At 34.3% G+C, this 21,245-nt stretch overlaps 1 protein-coding gene across 10 annotated transcripts in view; it reads left to right on the top strand.

Annotated features, from left to right (window-relative positions):
- The window catches only part of LOC149794237 (AMP deaminase 2-like), a 126,584-nt gene that overhangs the window by 47,273 nt on the left and 58,066 nt on the right, over positions 1-21,245 (top strand). For 9 of the 10 annotated variants that reach the window (XM_089968365.1, XM_089968364.1, XM_089968362.1 and 6 more), the window contains 2 exons: positions 12,128-12,142; positions 16,593-16,812. In XM_089968365.1, the coding sequence (XP_089824491.1) occupies positions 12,128-12,142; positions 16,593-16,812 (235 nt within the window). The remainder of the gene's footprint in view (positions 1-12,127; positions 12,143-16,592; positions 16,813-21,245) is intronic. The other variant, XM_089968358.1, reaches the window with a different exon arrangement.

Here is a 21,245-nt window from a genome sequence, read left to right as displayed (position 1 = left end):
AGAGGTGAGATGGCAGTGATCCGTAACGGAGAGCGCTTTAGACCACTTGGCCACTCGGGGCCCCTGCAGACATCGTAGCGATATGACTGGAAAATTGTTAAAGCTATATTAAAAATCTAAATCACACACACACAAATCACTGACACCTTAGATTTAAGAAATTTGCATTAGTATTAAATGAGCATTTTAATGTTTTGGTATTTGGAACATGATTTAAGTAATAATTAAAAGTCTTTAATTAATATTTCAATCCAGTTAATTAATTTATAAGTAGTATTTCAACATGATGCAGAAACTTGGCACTGTTAATTGTGTAGGAGTCATGAATACAGTACAAAAGCATCATACCTTTCGATCAAGAATATGTACGACTTTCTTACATATGTTGAGTTTATTTCTCTTTCCCTTTACCCTGGAATATAGCTCTTATAATTGAATACCTTTCCAAGGTTTTTCATTTTTAATATCCATGTATTTTGAACAAGAATGATTTAGCTCATGGAATGAGAGGCATACAACCAATAAGACATTAAGATTATTTTGTGCTTGAATTCTTAAGAATGTATTTTCATCAGCAAAAAGACAATGGCAACAAAGCTATTACCATTATATCCTGACACTCTGTGCATGAAACATGTGACCCTCTTTTTTTTTGGAGTCAGAATTTGATCACCCCCGAACCCCTCACCTCTTGATAAGGCTTGCTTTGATTTTAAAGTGTGAAATAGCATGCCTTCTCATTGATTTATACAGTATTTAATTTAAATAAAGTTACTTGAATGTCAAATAAATCGTATATTATCAATGATTTTTTAGAAAATGGATAAAAATATAATCATGGAAAACACTAGGTACTAGTTTGAAAGCATCAAAATTTGGCCAGCCTTATTCTCAGGCTTAAATTCTGCACTCAGAATAATGTTATAAGAAATAAACTTATAGTGAGATATGTTCATTTAAATCTCTGTTCCCATATGTTCATAATGGTTTAGTAGAACTTTTAAGATATAGGGTACATACAAGGTTGACTTTGAAATAAAACTGCAGTGGAAGTCATCTATCCAAAATCTCAATACCTGAACTGTGATTTGAATTAAAGCCATGTCCCCAATTGTTTCATGCCATCATCAGTGACATTCAAATATCTGAATGCCTGTATAACTATCCAGTCTACAGTACTGCACGTTGTAGAGGTGCCTTGGGTGGTGTGGTTGATTGGCGGATTGTACCTTCTTAAAAGGTGTCTGCTTTATTCGGTTCTTGTTATCTAGGAGATGATTGCCCCCTGTGTTATTGCCTGGATCGAGTAAATATTAATATAAAGTTATTAATATAAAGTGTGAAACTTACAGGTGGAATAAATAGAGATCTGAGCAGATATATAGAACAGAATGATATGAGTCTCTGTACATGAAAAAAACAACAGTTTAATCAATTGAACAAACAACTGTGATAATACATTACTTTAGGAAGATACACTTCTTTTTGAAATAAATCTTTCACTGAATTTCAAACACAAATATATTTATATAAGTAGCCATTCTGTTTTAAATGATAGAATTGGTTCATCGTAGAATCGAGTGAACAGTCAAAGTCATTGCCTTGTACAACTTAATAACTTGCTTATTCCAGTCCACTCCAACTTCACTGTGGTTGTTCTTCTAGGTCATTTTGCTTTTTCCCTTCTCCAACCTCCCTACTGTCTCACCTCTTTTCAGCCCTCAAACTTTGTGTGGGTAGGTGGATATATGTAAGTACGTAGATACTTGGATCAGTAGGTATGTGGATACGTCAGTGGAACTATTTCCTCTTTCAAAATAAACAGAAGCAACATAAATCTTCTGTCAGTTGCTCTGCTGGGAATAAATTATTACTCCCCTCTGGTTATGTCAGATATTGTTCTGTTGGAATTCCAACAGATACCAAAGGCTATCTGGTCAAGCTAAAAATGGCAGACTATAAACAAACCTAGTTTCATAAGATTAATGTACTTTCTAATGGCTATTTAATCACTGACTCACATTAACATCACACGAGACATAACAGTTCCATTCTTGTCTCAGTTACACGAATGAATGAAATTCATTACGTGATTTAACTATGTTATTTTCAGCGAATACACATTCAAGTCTTTAGCATACATGAAATCATCTAAGATCGGTGAATTCAAATGGATTCTCATAAATCATATCAACTAAAGTATGCATGAAATTCTTAGATTCCTATAACAATCAAGACGACAAATTCAAACAATTCGTCAAACTTATATAAAGAAGATCATTGTACGACTTAGATAGATGAACTCACAGTTATGCTTATATCAAGAGAATTGATCTCCGGATTTAAACAAATTCATGCAAATATAAGCGAATCATTATATTGGTATAAACAGATTACATGAGATTGACGCAAATACCTGTGGTTTCAAGCTTTGTTCGCTTCTACCACCAGAATTGTGTCCATCGACTTTCCAGACATCCGGTCCCTTTGACAAATGTTTTACGAGAGAATTTCTTCTAAAGTCAATCTCAGAGTCTCTTATGTTTTCACTCTTGCAGGAAAAATGCAGCATGAATAGATTTTTCAATGAGGGCAATTTTAAAGCTAGTTAAGTTTGTGTAGGAAACATGCCCCTTATTTAGCGTAACCAATCAGGATTAAATATATATACTGCCTTTTATAACAAGGCTCCAAAATTGTGGTCAGCCTGACTTCTAGATTTCCAAATAACTGATTCTGGTCAATTTCAAATCTGACAGTTTTGATATAAAATCGAAGTTAACCTTTCCTTTTCTAGATGTCTAACGGTTAAATAAACGAAGGCTTAATTAAGAATCACTTCCTGTCCCTACACAGACATTAGAAATCATTGCAGTATAGCAATTTAACAAGCACCTGTCCCCATAGACCTAATTAGTTGTTCTCCAGCCCAAGTTAATGTGCTCTTCATAGATTGACAGAAATTTGCATCCTTGCACATGTAGAGTGTGTTTTTGCATAATTAACAAATTTGTAACTGCTTCTCACAAAACATACAGTCCTGTGGGCATAAAATATTCATAGCTGGAGCGAAATTTGATTTCCAACACATCCATTATCAGCTCTACATGTCATAGACCAGAATAGTTTACACAGGGGCCTGTTGCTCATCATTCTTCATCATTCCATCCATTAGTACAAGTAAAGTTTGTTACCACTATTCCATATAAAAAACTTGGAGTTTTACCCTGAAATTTTACGCAAGCATTCATCTCAAAGCCAAATCGGTCAAAAATGATATAGTGCTGTTCTGACATGCAGTATGTCTGTCATGGCAGCCAACTTAAAAATAAAAGTTACTTCTAATTCTGCTGAATGGATGGTTATATCAACATGGTGTTTTCACAAGAAAACATCCTATGATGTCTGGTTGGTACAGAATGAAAATGGTGCCAAAAGAAATCATGTAATGTCCAGTTGATCCTGATAAAAAATGGTGCCAAAGGAAATCGTGTGATGTCCAGTTGATCCAGATTCAAGATGGTCCTGATGTGATTACAAATATCACCACAATTGATGTCATCTTGAAAATTGTGTCACCACTCCTCCTGGATGGAAGTTCATATCTAAATGGGGTTTTCACCAGTAGACATCTAATGATGTCTAATTAGTCCTAAATTAAAATGATGCCAGTCTGATATCCAATGTGGCCAACATGGAAGCCATCTTGGAAATCTTATTAGTGCTACTCCTTACAAATGGATGGTAATATCTAAACAGGGTTTTAACCAAAACACTTTTTATGATTCTTATAATAGTGCTGATCCAAAACACAATATGGCCACCATGTTGGCTGTCTTGAAAAACTTGTTATGCTACTCTTAAATAAAATAGTGCATCTCATACATCCAATATGGTGTCTAGTTTGTCCTCATTGAAATGGTCAAATCATGGGTTTTTCACTGAAAGGCTTCTTATGATGTCTGGGCTTAATTGAAAATGGCGTCTATCTGAAACACAATAAGGATGCCATGGTGACCATCTTTAAAGAAAATGGATGGAGCCTGTCAGATATCTATATTTAACAGTTTATAACTACTGTTCGCTGGATTTAACTGAAACACTTTTTATCATCTATATTTGGTCTTAATAAAAATTGAAGATGCAAATATTGCTGCCATGACATTCATCTTTAATTTTTTTTATCATAACTCCTATTGTATGAATAGTGGCATTGGGAATTTGATTAAAACGCTTATTGCAATTGTTAGTGGTTCTGAATAAAAATAGTACATATCTAAAGCCAATATGTCCAGACACTTTTAAAGGAGTTTTGAAAACCAGACTGAATTGACCATGAGATTCAAATCAAAGGTTAGGTTTGCTTTCTTTTTATACTTCATTTAACTTGTTTACACCATGGCTTGTGCAAATACAAGTGAATGTAGTTGCATTCCAATGAAATAAGTAGATAATTAGCACTGAAATTTATTTTGAAGTCAACTGGATTGACTTAGCTTTTCATCTGTACTGACATGGAAGCATAACACAAACAAGTATGAATGGATTTTCATAATTTATCTCAGTTTGTGGATATGTCTGAAGAATACCTGAATGATACCACTAAGATAACTTATATTTTGACTGGTCTTCAAATAGTGATATCAGATTTAAGGTCAAGGGTCGTGAAAAAAATTGTACTGTACTTATAGGTGTCTTCTGAACATGTTGCCTCAAACAAACAAAAATATTTACCAAATGTTGGAGTTTCTCAAGAATATCCACGAGGGTTTCACTACTTGGCAGTTAATAAGAAGAAATGGTATTACATGTAATTAATATTAAATCTTTTTGGTCGGTAGAGCATCAGTCCCATTTGGGACTCTTGTATATCAATATTTTTCTTGAGAAGGCTTCATCCTTTTTTAACATTTACAGAGTAAAATAGTCATTTTCAGAAGTCCAAACTTACTCTCTCATGCTTTTGATTGGTTGGTAGTTTTTTTCTTTCTAAACTGTCATAATTTGGACTTGTGATTTTGGTCATGTGCTATGCCTCTGGATTCAAGCCAAAATTATTGATCAACTTCAGTGTGAAATGTCAACCATGAAACTTCACACATGACATAATCAAAGTTAGTGAGTGAGCACCAGTTTGAAATTTATCAAATGATGTTTTGATCTAAGAGACATAAGGTGATACTTGACAGGAAATGAATGTTATTAATGCTGATATATTTCTTGGGACTGCAAGCTTTTCTTATTTAGTTGCCACTGCTATTCTTTCATATGAAGTTCTTGAGTAAAGTTTGAGTTGACTTCATAGCACCTACCCTGGGAGGGGGCTCAACAGGCAAACTTTGTACATACATGTACATTACATGTATATTCTTGGTTTTGTTTTTGCTCAGATATTTTGCACCTGTATATATAGTGTTTTTGCTTGTAATATGAAACTTGATGAGAGGGTGCATCTTGGTGTATTACACAGTCATCACAAAAGTAGGTCACTATGACCCATACTTGACTCTTCACTGACTGGTTAAATTATGTGTTTATTTCTCAAGGTCTTTTCTTGCTTGAATCATCAGAATAGATGATTTTGTGCATTTCTGTTAGTGTCACACCTGAAAAAATAAGGTCATGGTGACATATATTTTACATTTTATTTGCTTAGACTTAAGATTTTTGCATTTTGCTTTTTTGCATATGTATATGTACTACAGTACCTAGAATCATGAAACCTCAATGAAGAGATGGAGCTTGATGAGTATTTTTGTTTTCTTATGACCACTGATCTTTGCATTGGGTACATCTGTTAGTACTGCATCCTTACAACCAAAAGGTTACTGTGACCCACAATTTATTTGTGACTAATACAGTTAAGTATTATGTGTAGCGCATGACCACATGGATTCTTCCATGCTATATTCATCTTAATCTTCTCTAAAGGCCTTTTCTGACCTTTGCAGTTATTTACATGAGAATGAGTATAGGAATTACTGCATACTTTTGATGCGAGGCCTCGTTTGTGTTGACCAGGCAATGTGATTATGGATGCATGACTGACTATTTTGATACCACTGACTGTAACTGCAATGTTACTCAAAACCTATGACTTTCACCCAGTAAAATTGTGCTTGAAGGGATGGACAATGATAATAGCTTCTGATGCAGACTTTAAGAACAGTGTCTGTTGTGTTGTGTTTTGTTTTAAATATCTGCTACTTAACATTAATCTTATGTATCTATCAACTCTTTAAATTTTCTTGTTGTGTGTCTTTTATGCCCTGTCAATTTATGTATGTATGTATGTACATATGTATATGTACGTACATACATATGTATGTATGTATTTAACAGGGTGTCAGGACAATACTGGCTATATAATGCCAATTCAAAGTTTAATTTTAAATTTTGAAAAGAGAAAAAGTTGAAATGTAAAAATAATACATACAAAAAGCTTCAGTTAGAAAGGTGGTCTATATTTAGTTGTCAAGGTCACTTTTATCTGAACTTATCTTTTGTATGATAACCACCACAATGGCTAATGGAGACCACTCAGATGTTCACAAAGATAAGGTGTTACAGTTACTGCTCTTTTTGTTCTAAAGCTGAGTGCATTACAAGACAGATTGTTGTGAATACATCTTTTATTGCATGTTTTTGTTGGTATTGCTGTTAAACTTAGTACATATATTATTGAAACTATAGACTTATTTCCATCATGGAATTAGGGGGAGAGGTGGTGTTTATTATCACAAGCAAATTGATTATCGTTCCTTTTGTTAAATGAAAAAGAAAGGAAATATTCTTTGGGCAGATTGATACCTTGAACATTGCTTGGGGTGGGTTTAGCATCACAGTTAGGTAGAATCTGGCAGCCAATCACGGATAATATCTTTAATACTGTGTTCATTTTATAGTTTATTTTGGCCATGAGCACAGAGGAAACTAAACATGGCAATGAACTTCATGGGCCTGTAGTACCTGGATTGCATTAAGGCAATTAAAAATATTTAATAAACTGCCAATAGAGTAAACAATTCAGTTACTGCTAGTTTATAAACTGTCACTGAGAAATGACATCAGTCATTTCAGGGCTATTTCAGAACAACTCTCTAAATGTACAGGAAAGCACAGTCACAGATGTCTTCACACCATTGTGGTCATGTATTCAAAGAATAGTGATGACTCATTTTATCAGTCAGTGAATGTTCTAGACTTTGTCAGTTTTTGTTGAAGTTTTAGGAACTTACCCCAAAAAAAGACTGTTTTAGTTGTAGCTGATTCAACATTTTTACCCTGAATGTAGATTTGGTACTACCGAATCAGTTACAGATGTATAGCTTGCTCTGTGCTCACTTGAAGTAAAAACTTAATTGAACATTGTTATGATGAACTTTAAACTTAAGTTTATAATGATTGAGATTACCTGTTGTGTTAATTCTTTGACATTGAGAAGCAGGCAGTCTGGCTTGGTGTCAGTAACTTCACCCCAATTTTTATAGACACTTGATTTGGTTTGCAATCAAGACTCATCTTCTAGTTTGATAATGGTCATTTAACACAGATTTGAGTCACTTGATTTGTTTTGCAATCAACACTTCACCATGCCCATTCTCTCTATTGTTTATGAACATGGGTACAAGTGTGATGAGAGTTAAGATCTCTAGTTAATGAATTTTTTAAATTATTATTCAGTCAAGAGTTATGCTTTTCTTATTTTATCTTTGTTATAGAGATTATGTTGTTGTTGTATGGTTTAGTGCCATTTTTCAGCACAGGATAGGCTATACATGATGACCAGCAATAATGGTGGAGGAAGAACCCAGGGAAAACCCCGGAAAGAACCACCAACCTACGAGAAGCTACTGGCAAGCTTTCTCACATACCCACATTGGCCAAATCCGAGACTCGAACCCACGCAGAGGTGAGATGGCAGTGGTCCATAATATAGAGCGTTTTAGACCACTTGGCCAGTCGGGGATGCTTATAGAGATTATGTAATATTTTGAATACAGGTGATACTGAATATCACATATAAGCAGGCCATGGTAAATTAAGTCAGTGACAGTTTATGTAACAACTTGTTTAAGAATTATTTTGAAGAAACTAATTTTAAAATCAACTTATGGCTTGTATTTAATTTTTCTCAGCCTCTTTTTTTGTTTTGATTGGCACCACTGTACACTAATAAATGTGCAGTATAGTCACATTTTATGTATCCTGATATATATATATATATATATATATATATATATATATATATATATATATATATATATATATATATATATATATATATATATATAATGATACTTTATTTGTAGTACTTTTTACTTTTTTACTTTCATGGACTGGAATAAAGAGTAGTTTGTCTATTTACTTTTTCACAGATTCATTGATGTATCACTTAAGCTTGAAAATCAAGGGTGGACAAAACTGTTCCAATGTTTGCACTATCCTTCTAACTTGCTTAGTGTAGAGAACCACAGGATTTTGCATTTTAGCACATGCAGCAGCTCTTCCTTGCCTATGTAATACTTACGCAACAGACAGAATATCCTGTGCATGCCGATGTGGAACATCAGATCCAAATGTTAAAAGGGCACACATTTTTCAACTTTTAAACACCAGCAAAGGAACAGAATATAAAGAAAGTGAGCAATGTTTTTTTATGTTCTCCTGCAACTTTTTGTTAACAGAGAAATCATTGGCGATGTGGACAAAGGAATTCAACTTGGAGCCTCACTGTGCTTGTTTTCATGCAGAATGGGGTCATTTTGACAAGGTTGAAACATGGCCTGGAAGATTGGGTCAGTTTGATAAGGCTTAAGCATCCTGGCCTAGGAGATGGGGTCATTTTGATAAGGCTGAAACATTCTGGCCTAGGAGATGGGGTCATTTTGATATGGTTGAAACATGACCTGGAAGATTGGGTCATTTTGATAAGGCTTAAGCATCCTGGCCTAGGTGATAGGGTCATTTTGATAAGGCTGAAACATTCTGGCCTAGGAGATGGGGTCATTTTGACATGGTTGAAACATGACCTGGAAGATTGGGTCATTTTGATAAGGCTTAAGCATCCTGGCCTAAGAGATGGGGTCATTTTGACAAGGTTGAAACATGACCTGGAAGATTGGGTCATTTTGATAAAGCTTAAGCATCCTGGCCTAGGAGATGGGGTCATTTTGATAAGGCTTAAGTATCCTGGCCAAAGAGACAGGGTCATTCAGATTAAAGTTAATTTTGTTCAATTTTTTAAATTTGTGTATGGAATTTTATAGATATTTTATTCTTATTGTTACATGCAAGTAAAGAAGCTTTCTTGGTAATTTAGCTATTTATAGTTGAATAATATATAACCTTTTCGAAGCAGATGATTTAATGTAAATTCAGTCTCACTTATTCCTGAGGTACAGTTCTTTTTCTTCACTCTTTGAATTCACCGATTCTAATTTTCACACAAGTCCCAAAAGTTGTTACATGTATGTGGAAAGATACCAAATTTGTCGTATTTTCTAGCCATTATCTTTGATTATTTAAAGGATATGTTTCTTTCCTTCAGTCTCTTTTTTTAATCGGTCTTAATGTCGAAAGATTTTCAGTTTTAATCTGTACAAGGGTGATGCTAGAATTTGGGTTGTTTGTATTTCAGTAATGAAATGTGTTTATGATTTCTTAGAAATGAATTACTGCTTTAGTGTCTGTCTCAACTCATTCATCATCCTTGTCTGTATTTAGTGTCACTGACCTTGCCAAAATAAAGTACACTTGCACTTTGTCAGATAACTGGTGAGGGAAGTGGATCTTACCTGTAGTCAAGCTTGCAAAACCTGGTAGTTAGAGTATATTTTATTTTAGGCTCCACCTGATAAGTTCTTCCAAAATTGCACTAGTAGGGCAGTCTCAACATTTTTTTTGATAGTGTGCATACACATGTAATGCTGAATGTGAAAAACATGCTTTGCATGTGATCCATTGTGGTAACATCTTGATTGCCTTGAATGAAACACACTTCTGTCTATACTAAGAAGTCATGTAGTGGCTGTGACTTAATGGTTATTCAATGAGGATTACTCCCACGATGTGAATGTACTTCACAAGATGGAAAATGATAATAAATTTTAAAACATATTTTGTAACTAATGCCCTGAAAATGTTAAAATATGTATCAGAGTTCACTTATGTATCAGCACTGTTTCCATTTTAGAGAGAATGCTTTAAAACGTTTAACTTTTTAATGTCTTGTCTCATCTCCTGGAATGACCAACATTTTCTTTCAGTATACTTTGAAGATATTAGTAAACAAGTTATCTCAGATACCTTTTATTTTTTAAATATTATACGTGTATTTCTACTCTCCCTCAAAGAAAGATCTAGTTTGTGACAGTTTGTAGCATTGCTAAAGGTAAAACAAATTATCACAGAGTATAGTCATCTTCGAGTCTTAAAAAATTAGTTATCTACCATGTCACTGTTCCATCACTTCAGTGTTGCACTTTTCTCACCTTGAATAGCAGAGTAAAAATATCCAAACCTTGTTCAAAAAAGAGAATGCTCATGAAAATTAATATTTCTTTCAGTGTTGTGCAGATATGTACTTCTTAAGAAGAGTTTTTTATTGGTCAGTATCTACCAGGTTTTTCTTAATATGATAACGTTTTGTCTCACTTGTGACAGATATCACAAAAGATGGCACATCATTTCCATTGTCCATCCAGCCATCTGGTTCAAGTTTCTTTTGAAGGACAATTGCTCCAATTTTTATCAGGGACCTTCATCAGACTTTGCCCGACATGCATTGGGGGTGGGGATTATATCCTTTGAGATCAATGGCAAAGGAGCTCAAAGGATAAGATTACTGTTTTACACTTCAGGTTGGTAATCAGTGGTTCAGCTTTTTGGATCTGGACATAATATGTTATTAGCATGGATATGTTGACATATGGAAAACAAAGAATGTAAACCACAGGATATGGATGTCACTAATGGTGTGCAGGTTTAAAAAAAAAAGATGAAGGTCAAGGTCACAATTGTTAGTTTATTCTAAAGGGGTGTGGTGGGGGATCTTGCGTCATTTGTCTATGGATAGGCATGTGCCTTTTAACCATGTTCACCAGTGTATAAAATGGTGCATCTCTGGGTATGATGGATCAAGGCATTAAATCTCAAGGACACATTGAATTGTCTTGTTTTTCAGGATAAATTGTCAAGAACTCGAAGAAGTGGACTTTTCTATTTCCTTGCATGTATTATTAGATCTGTCACATATTAGCAGAGAATGGGTGTTTCAAAGGTCATGGGGTTATTTACTCGTGTCTTACTAGGGATGTATCTATGTCTACAATATATTTTTATGGATTATTTGCACATAATTTCAGTACACATTGTAATTTACAAGTTTTTTGAACAGCTGCAGTGAGTGTTTTTAAATTTGGCTAAGAAAGGTAAAAATAATCATAAATAAGCACAAGTATACTGTTTGGTACAGTGTTGATGATGAATGATGCAATCTGTTTGAAATCAGATCTTTCCAGTAGTATGTGGGGATCTGATGGACACTAATAAGTGATCATGCTTTGTTGACCTTGTGGTTCACTAGTCAAATTGCAATTTTAGAATGTCTGAAAGTGACACACATCATTCGGAATATATCATTATTAATGATAACTCTCCTAACAAGAATTTGCAATGCTTTATCAGATAGACTACTAAAAATGAGTGCACTGGGAAATACAAAGGTCAGTGTCTGTAGGTCTCAGTGTACCACTGTGGAGATCTAATTTTGATCAGTTTGTTTGATGATGATGATGATGATTTGTGTGCACTTTTTCATATAGATTTGTTCATTGGTAATTCTACTTCAAATTTTAAGATGAAATTATTTTTTGACTCTTATCTTTAAATTAGTGTATGTGTACATGTCATTAGATTTTCACAAGCAAGTCTTCTAATATAAACCCAATACAAATATATCTCTGTACAGGAATCTGCAAATCTGGTTGTTCTTTTCCTTTCCTTTTCATTAATTTTCATCCCCATCTGATTGCAAGTATTTATAAACCGGTTTGCCTCCCATTGTATCACCCCATCCGAATGTTACAGATTGAAATGATGTAATAAATTTCAATTTGCATTTCAGTGGATGACTACTATAGTAAGTTACTCCTGAATTGTATAGTGTGGTGCTGTTAACGCTTTCAAGAAACCTACTTTTGCTTTCATGAAATAATTGTCACTTGCTAAGAATTTGATGCATTTCTTGCTAAATTGACTAATATTTACACCCAGCACTTTTTAAGAGTAGTTTTTTTCTTCTTTTGTGAACTAAAGCAATTTTCAGTCATGCAGATCCTTTATCATGTGTTGCTAATGGTGAGACAAATGGGAAGGGATTTTTTTGGGGTCATTGCATTTCTTGTTACATTTATGTATAGGTCAGCAGGTAATTTCCAGGTATGACGCAGAATGATGCCCACATTAAAACATTTGTTGAAAGAACAGTTAACAAGAATGTTTCAATCACAGACATTAGTGATATGGGCATCTAGTCCATGCATGAATAAATTACTATGAGATTACTTTGATTACAGAGTAAAGAAATACATAAAGCTCGAAACACATAATTTTGACCTTATTACATGATTCCTGTGCAAGATTTTATTAATCAAATGAAACAATATCATGATTTGCAATAAATTATCATGTTGCACTGTTGTGATGTCATTGACCATTATGTCATGCCATGATGACTTGTTAGGCACTGTGGTACTAAAAGATTCTTTCACTATTCTATCAAGTCAGGATTGCATCAGTCATCATAAAATTTACTGGTCCATAAAACTTCATATTCACTCAAATCAAGGTCAATAAATATTATGTATTTATGTGATCTGTATATTGTAGAATAATAATAATGTTAATATTAACATTAATAATAATAATTACATAAGATGGCATTACTTTCTTTAAAGATAGAATCACAGTTGTATTATCAGCATACTTACTACATAGTTGCACACACACACTTCAGAACACATACAGTTGTTAATTTTTTCTCCTGGAGAAAAACTATACACAGGACCATATTGAAAAAAAATGGCATGCAGAAGTTATAATTAGGTAAATTTAAATATGACTTTAGTAAACAGAAAATGTTATAAGAACTTGATACATTTAGGTATGTACAGTATACAAATTGGTGGCCAACTGGACTGTTTGAAAATTTCTACTTTGAAATTTGAAATGAATTTGTCAAATCAAGCAGGTACCTTTTTCAGCCAGTGAATTTGATTTATATTTGCACTTTTTCTAATTTCATGTGAGGCTGTGTTCTAAATTTAGTGGCTCATGATATTAAATACCATTCTTGGTTTTGGATTGGAAAGATTGTTAGCTGTAATTGATCTTAAATTGGAAGTGTTGCCTAGTTTTCTTGCATAAAATAGTTACTTGGGAAAAATTTGGGCCATATTTTAAAATTTGTGCTAAGTTTAGCCTTTCTCAAAAATATTTGTTCACTTCTTGTTAATGTAGTAATATCAGTCATTGCATTCTGGATATGTTCAGCATTATTTAGGATAACTTTGTAAGCAAAATAATTTGCAAATATTCTTGTTAGAAGAAGATGCATGAATGTATATGTGTACTTGTTGTGTGTGCAGAGTTCAGGATTTGTTTAAATGCAGACTTAAGCATAATGTGTAATTGGGCAACATTTTATTTTCCCCACATGGAAAATTAACTGCCCCCCACCTTAAAAAAATATATATATAAGACATCACACACCTCACCCCCACCTCCACCACCAGTTATAGGCACTCAAGTTCCCTCACAAACAATTGTAGAAATCTTTTGTGCAAGAAAATATTACAATATAATCACATACAAAATGACTCATGAGTCTTTGGACATTGTTGAATACACAGTGGTCCCTCTGAATAAGGTCCCTCACAAATCCCATCAGATTGAAATTTTGTTTTATTATTGTTGCTTGAATTATTTCAGTTAATTTTTGTTTCTGTCTAAATGACAACCAATTATAGTGTGATTTCACATCATTAAACACTTAATGTGTTCGTATTCAGTCTGTTAAATGTATTTAATCAATCTCCATACTGATATCCCTAACCTAAAAATCCATTTTACTTTTCCACAAATTTATTTTTATTTAGAATGCATGTGCAATAACAAGCAGCTAGCAATTGCAGTGGTCATTTTTAGGTGGGAATTTCAGGCAGAGTGAGGTGCTCTTTAGATGGTGGATAGTGAAAATTGGTAACTATACTATGCTTTCATGTAGACATTTTATAAGAGACTAAACATTAGTTACGTGGATATGAAACCAACAGAATTCATGGTTGACCATGTGATTTGTTTTTTTGTGTGCCTGTGTATTACACTAAAGAATGCACTTTTGGATACCCTCCTTCGTCGTTCCCGTTGAGTATTCATGGATAATAAGAATTAACTTTCTCTTCTGCATGAACCTGCATCGAGTTAATCACTCCAGTTTTGGGCCCACTGACTAAGATTGAAAGTTGCACCAGGAATTGTGGACACTTTATTGTTTTTGAAACTGGATACTCGATACAAACATTTTATGGAACTTACTGAACATTTGTATAGAATTTGTGAACCTCCTCATTTTTACTGTTCTTTCTTTACTTACTCTTTCTTTCTGTCTTTTGAATTTTGTTATATAAAATTACACAACATTGTTCCTTGTTTTCTTTCCTGATTCCTGCAGTTATGCATGCAAAGGTATCATGATAGTAACTTTGCATTCATTCACTTCATAATGTTACAGTGCTCTTATGCACTTTGAATCAGCTTTGTTGGACTACCCCAGTATAAGGGTCCCTCACTTGAGTTGCTGGTCACTTGTACGGCTTAAATGAATGGCATTGTAAAGAGGCAGCACTGTGAAGTAATACCATGCAGTTTTTTTGGTGCAGACTTTTAATTAAGAATACAGTTTTCTATTTTATTATACTATACACAGCAGGGTTGTAAATATTGTAGAGGATTACCGTATTTCTCGGGTTCAAATTCAGCTGCAGAGAGTACTGACTCGGATCAACCATGCATTATGTGATGGGAACTTTTATCTTATTACTAATTATTCCACTGTTTAACATAGTTGAATTTTTTTTAAAATCATGCTTACTGTACAGATACGAAAAACATGAGCATTATAGAATTAAGTCGTTGATATTATATCACTTTTTACCAAGGTTTATCATAGCATTGTGAAGTCAGGGATAGACTGGATAAATATTGTTGCAACTTCTTTCGTATTAAATAATGAAAAGAAAAACCTTGTATACTTCTAATCATCACAAATTTAGCAGTCCAGTGAAAGAAAATGATAAAAATCAATGAACAGTATACAAGCATTTTTGAAATCTCTAGCAATTTGTGACTTATCATAAATCAGCTTCAAAGGATTTTCTGTTACAGAACAAAGATATAATCTCAACATTTTGTCAGAGAAGTCTCCAGTCTTCAACCTGTGCAAAATGTAGAATTTTTAAATACTTGTTCACATGTTAATTTATAGGCAATTGAGGAGGGTGTATTTTCCAGTAACTTTCATTACAGCAGCTCCCTGAGGGGTGTACCCTAAGGAGTATGTTCCTGGGACCACTATGTCACGTTGGTTGGTTTTTACATAAGTTGGATTTTACTATCGTTCTTATGCTTTGATGTCATGGTGAAGGGTAGCATTAACAAAACATGATAAAAATCCTTAAAATTATGGGAAAATGTAACAAATGATTTACACCTGTACACAACAGGAGAAGAGGAACTATATACTACAGGTGTACTTGATTCGAAGATTGCAACAACAAAAAACAGGCAGCCTAGACCAGGCGCTTCATGTACATATCTGCATGTTTTCAATTTTATGTGATTTAAATATTTTGGACTAATACCGTGTAAACAGATCAATTTTTTTAAAAATTTGCTAACATTATCCTTAATGAGATTTGATATATGATCAGAGAGATGTGTTTGAACTCAATGTCATGCCTGAGTGTGTATGATTTTCTGTCATTTGTGTTGTGTAATTAATTACACCACATGGCCTAACTGCTATTCCCTTTCCTCCATTATTATCAGAACTCTAACGTGTTGCTTGTTGATCTGTACATCTTTATTGTTACATTTAATTCCATTTGTATAAAAAGCAACAATCCACTTCAAGATACACAATTATGTCTAGATAATTTTCATACTTTTTAAATTGATGTTAATGTACTTTTGTGTCATATTTCATGGATTATATTAATTTTATGGAAATAACTGTATAGACCTATTTTATTTGTTTCTGTTTGAAAAGAAGTATATAAAAAATTTGATTTAATATTTTTAAAAACTTAAAGTTTCAGATAAATATGTGTATACCACATGAATGGTGGTTCTACATGTGATGAGTTTGTAACATCAAAAGTAGCTTCAAAGAATCACATTAAATCCTTTTTTAGACTTTTTTAAGGCAGGTTATAATATGTTATCACTAAAATTACAAATAAGAACATATAAGTGTGATTTTCTTTGTCAATTTGATGATGAATATTTTTAATATTATTCTTAATTTTCAGACCATCCCATCAACCCACCTGAGGTCAAAGGGGATCCATTTCAGTGTGAATTTCCCGATAGTGTCGGGTGTCATCTCCGCATGAAACATGGAATTGTCTATGTATACAAGAATAAGGAATTTTTGGAGAATGACAAGCCTTTTGACTGGCCTTACATTGATTTGGATACCTTCCTTGCTGACCAGAATATGATGTATGCCTTAATAAGTGATGGACCATTGTAAGTCGGTTATGTATATTTTTGATACATTTGTATTATACAGGGGAACTCCACTGTAATGTACTTCATTAAAACAAATTCAGGTCTTAAATGGCCCAGTTTGAAATCTCCCATTCATATCAGAAGTCTTAGAAAAGATTGTTCTATCCCAGCTTGTATCTCATCTAAATTCAAACAGTCTTTTTAGCAATGTACAGTCTGCATATAGCCCTTGCCACAGTACTGAAGCTACTCTTCTAAAAGTAAGTAATGGCATTCTGCGTTGGATAGCGGAAAGATTACAGTCCTCACCCTCCTTGATTTGTCTGCAGCATTTGACACAATAGACCATAATATATTACTTCACCGTCTCCAGCATGTATTTGGCATTCATGATACAGCCTTACTGTGGTTAAAGTCCTATTTGGTCAACAAGACACAAATTGTATCTGCAAATGGAATACACTTCAGCCCAGTTGATCTATGTTGTGGTGTTCCACAGGGGTCTGTTCTTGGATCTGTTCTCTTAATTCTGTACACTCATTCGCTCTCACTTGTCATAGATCATCATCCAGTGTCTCACCAATTGTACGCTGAGTACACTGAAACATACAAATCTAGCCACCCAACTGAAGTTGATGCTACCATCCAAGGTGTAGAGAGGTGCATTTCTGATGTGAAATCATGGATGACATGTAACAAGCTGCAGATGAATGATGATAAAACTGAGGCCATTCTGATCACAACACAAAGACTTTCTCATTCACATCCTTTACCTCAAACAATAAATATTAGCAACACCAACATTAAATTCACACAATCAGTACGAAACCTGGGTGTTACTCTGGACATTACTCTCACATTGCACCAACATGTCATGAACATATCTTGAGCTGAGATGCATCAGTTTAATTCGCAAATATCTTTCAGTTGATGCCATTAAAACACTTGTGTGTTCATTAGTACTTTCAAGACTGGGCTATTGTAACTCAATTCTGTCTGGTTCATCTCAATATCTGTGCCAGAAACTTCAGAAAGTTCAACACACAGCTGTTCGGATCATACTTAGAGTACCACGATCAGAGCACACCTCCCCGCTGCTCTGTACCCTATACTGGCTATCCATTCGATCCAGAATCAAACACAAAATTTGTTCTATGTGTTATGTTTCACTGTCGGACTCTAGTCCAACATACCTATCCGACCTCACCCATGTGTACACACCAGCAAGATACTTACGCTCCTCTTCTGACAATCATTTACTCGTTATTCACACTATGAAAACAAAGTTATATGGACAGCGTTCTTTTGCATACCAGGGCCCAGCAACGTGGACTGACTGGACTTTTGTAACTCAGTTCTGTCTGGTTCATCTCAATATCTACTCCAAAAACTTCAAAACACAGCTGCTTGGAGTACCACAATCAGAGCACACCTCCCTGCTGATCTGTACCCTACACTGGCTATCCATTTGATCCAGAATTGAACACAAAATTTGTTCTTTGTGCTACGTTTCACTGATGGACTCTAGTCCAACATACCTATCCGACCTCATCCATGTGTACACACCAGCAAGATACTTACGCTCCTCTTCTGACAATCGTATAGTCATTATTCGCACTATAAAAACAAAGTCATATGGACAGCATTCTTTTGCATACCAGGGACCAGCAACGTGGAATGAATTGCCCACTGAACTTAGACAGAAAGACACAGTGATCACATGATTCAAGAGGGCGCTCAGAACTCACTTATTTCGACTGCAAGAACAAACTTAAAGACAGTAATGTTTCCTACCTTAAATATTCTCAGCATGTTTCTTTTTAATGTTTTCTAATTTCATGGTGTTTGTTTTTGTAATCATATCATATGTTTTTTTATGTTATAGGTGTTGTCTAATGTTGTAAAGTGCTTAGAGTTTCTAAAGATTAGGCGCTATACAAAGTCCTCATTATTATTATTATTATTATTATTATTGTTATTATTATCATGGCTGACGATTGTTTGTGTGTTAGATCTACTCCATTCCTGACAATACACCAAATATCAGACAATTTGACAGATAAAAGTTTGTAATTCAGTCTTGTTAGAAACCTATATCTTAAAGATCATAATTACACCATGAGAATCATCCATGGTTTTGCAGATTTCCACATTTATTTTGGTCAGATAGGTTAGTAAATGGGTGTAAATTTGAGAAGAAAATTTTGGATTGGGAGAATAGATTAACCCTTTGTTTTGTGACCTTTGAACAAGATTTGGTTGTCCCCTGATACGGTGTGAAAATGTTATAATGCCAGCAAAAGGGATAAAATTTTACCTAACTGTGCAACTCATTAAAGGGTTGCATATGGACCAGTGCATGATTAGAGACATTATATTTTACCTGAGTGAGGTTTATGGAATACAGCTATATGTTTTACCTGAGTGAGGTTTATGGAATCCAGGCGTATGTTTTATGTGGGTGAGGTTTATGACAAACAACCATGTTTTACGTGGGTGAGGTCTACAGCATACAGCCGTATGTTTTACCTGAGTGAGGTTTATGGGATACAACCATATATTTTACCTGAGTGTAGTTTATGGCACACAATCATATATTTTACTTGAGTAAGTTTTATGGCATACAACTGTATATTTTACCTGAGTGAGGTTTATGGCATACAACCAATCTAATTATTACAAGTTCATCATGGGGGCCCCGAGTGGCCAAATGGTCTAAAGAGCTAACCATTACGGATCACTGCCATCTCACCTCTGTCTGCATGGGTTCAAGTCTTGGGCTCAACCAGTGTGGGTATGTGAGAATGCTTGTTGGTAGCTTCTTGTGGCTCGATGCTTCTTTCCGGGGTTTACTCGGGTTCTTCCTCCACCATTAATACTGGCCGCCATGTATAGCCTATCTTGTATTGAAAAAATGGCATTAAACCCTATAACAACAACAACAACTTCATTCTGACACTTGCAAAATAAAAATCTGTGTTTTCGAAATCCTGTATGTTATTATTAAAATGCAGTGCTAGTGTTAAGTGGGACAAGAGGTGGATTTGCAGTTGAGACATCAATGGTGCTTTCTTTTACAAATAGATGATAACAAAATTCGTAAACTACACAGTGCTGTGAAAAATAAATTTGTATAGATCTGTTTCAAGAAAAATTGGAAGATTGTGCTCAGTGAAAAAAAAGAATTTGTATATCAGACTTCTTTCAGGAAGTGGACTTTTCAGGCAAAGCATATTTCCCTCATGTGACAACCATATCGGCTATGGTGGCAGAGGGTTTGGATCTTTTACATATCGCACCAAGAATTCAAAAAAACATTCTTCAGAACCTTTTATTGTAGTTGTTACATGTTTCTTTTGATTCGCTTGTTGAATGTAAGCCAGCAGACCCAAATAAATCAGATAAAAGTGTATCAAACAGTTGGTACATATGTTTGATAGAGTATCCAGTACAGATGTGAGTACAGATGTGTGGATCTTAGAGAAATGACAGTCAAAAACATTAGTACAATTTTTCAGTGATCTTATGAACATGCATAGAATTCCATTTAATGGGTTAAATGTTCAGAATGGGATGAACTTCTATGGTCTTTATTTTGTCACATTGCCTCTTGTCAAATTGCCTCTTGTCAAATTGCCTCTTTTAAGGGTCTGTGAAGTATAATAAACAATCATCTGCCTGATTTTGCATTCTGCTGTTGTATAATTCCATAATAATATGAGGACAATACAAGGTTTGAAATTGCTGAAAATCATTTTTGTACAGTGTACAGTGCCTATTTAGGCACCTAATAGAAGAATTGCGCCCAGGACCCCAGTGGAGACCTACTGGTAGGTGGCCTCAACATAACAACCAAATTTTGAGGGATTTGTTCATATCAAGATTCTTATTCTCCTGGAATTAATGTTATTGCACAGAGAGTGGTTTTCAATATTTTATAAATCGGCAGGTAGTAAATTTATTATTATTATACACTACATTTTGTTTATTTGGGATAGAGACTGCTACTAGCATGTGTTGGCATGGTTCCTTTTTAACATACTTTTTCAGAGCTGAAAAATCCATTTGTATGTACATCCAACTGAGTGATACATGGGTGACTTGGGACTAGTAACTTTTTCTGGAAAATATGAAGAAACTATAGTCATATTATGGTATTTTGTCCTCCAGGATTGGGTACCAATTTTTAAAAAATTTTGAGGCCTGTTTCTCATTGGTCGAATGCCCTCCAAAATTTGCAGCAGTTATGCTAATTTATCAAGAAGATGATATTTGGGTAGTATCATAATGCAACTTTTAAAGAAGAGCTACCTTGAATTAAATATTTATTATTTTCTGAATTAAATTTGTAAAAATATCAGAATTGGACTGAAATTTTTTATTTAAAAGTTTGGGGATAAGGGTGTTTTTACAGTTGCAAAGATCAATTCTTTACAACTCTCTCTGGTTAT

The sequence above is a fragment of the Sinohyriopsis cumingii genome, chromosome 8 (genome assembly GCF_028554795.1).
Source record: "Sinohyriopsis cumingii isolate HCF-2022 chromosome 8, ASM2855479v2, whole genome shotgun sequence".
In the NCBI taxonomy this organism is placed as follows: Eukaryota; Metazoa; Mollusca; class Bivalvia; order Unionida; family Unionidae; genus Sinohyriopsis; species Sinohyriopsis cumingii.
This window is presented reverse-complemented; position numbering and strand designations above follow the sequence as displayed.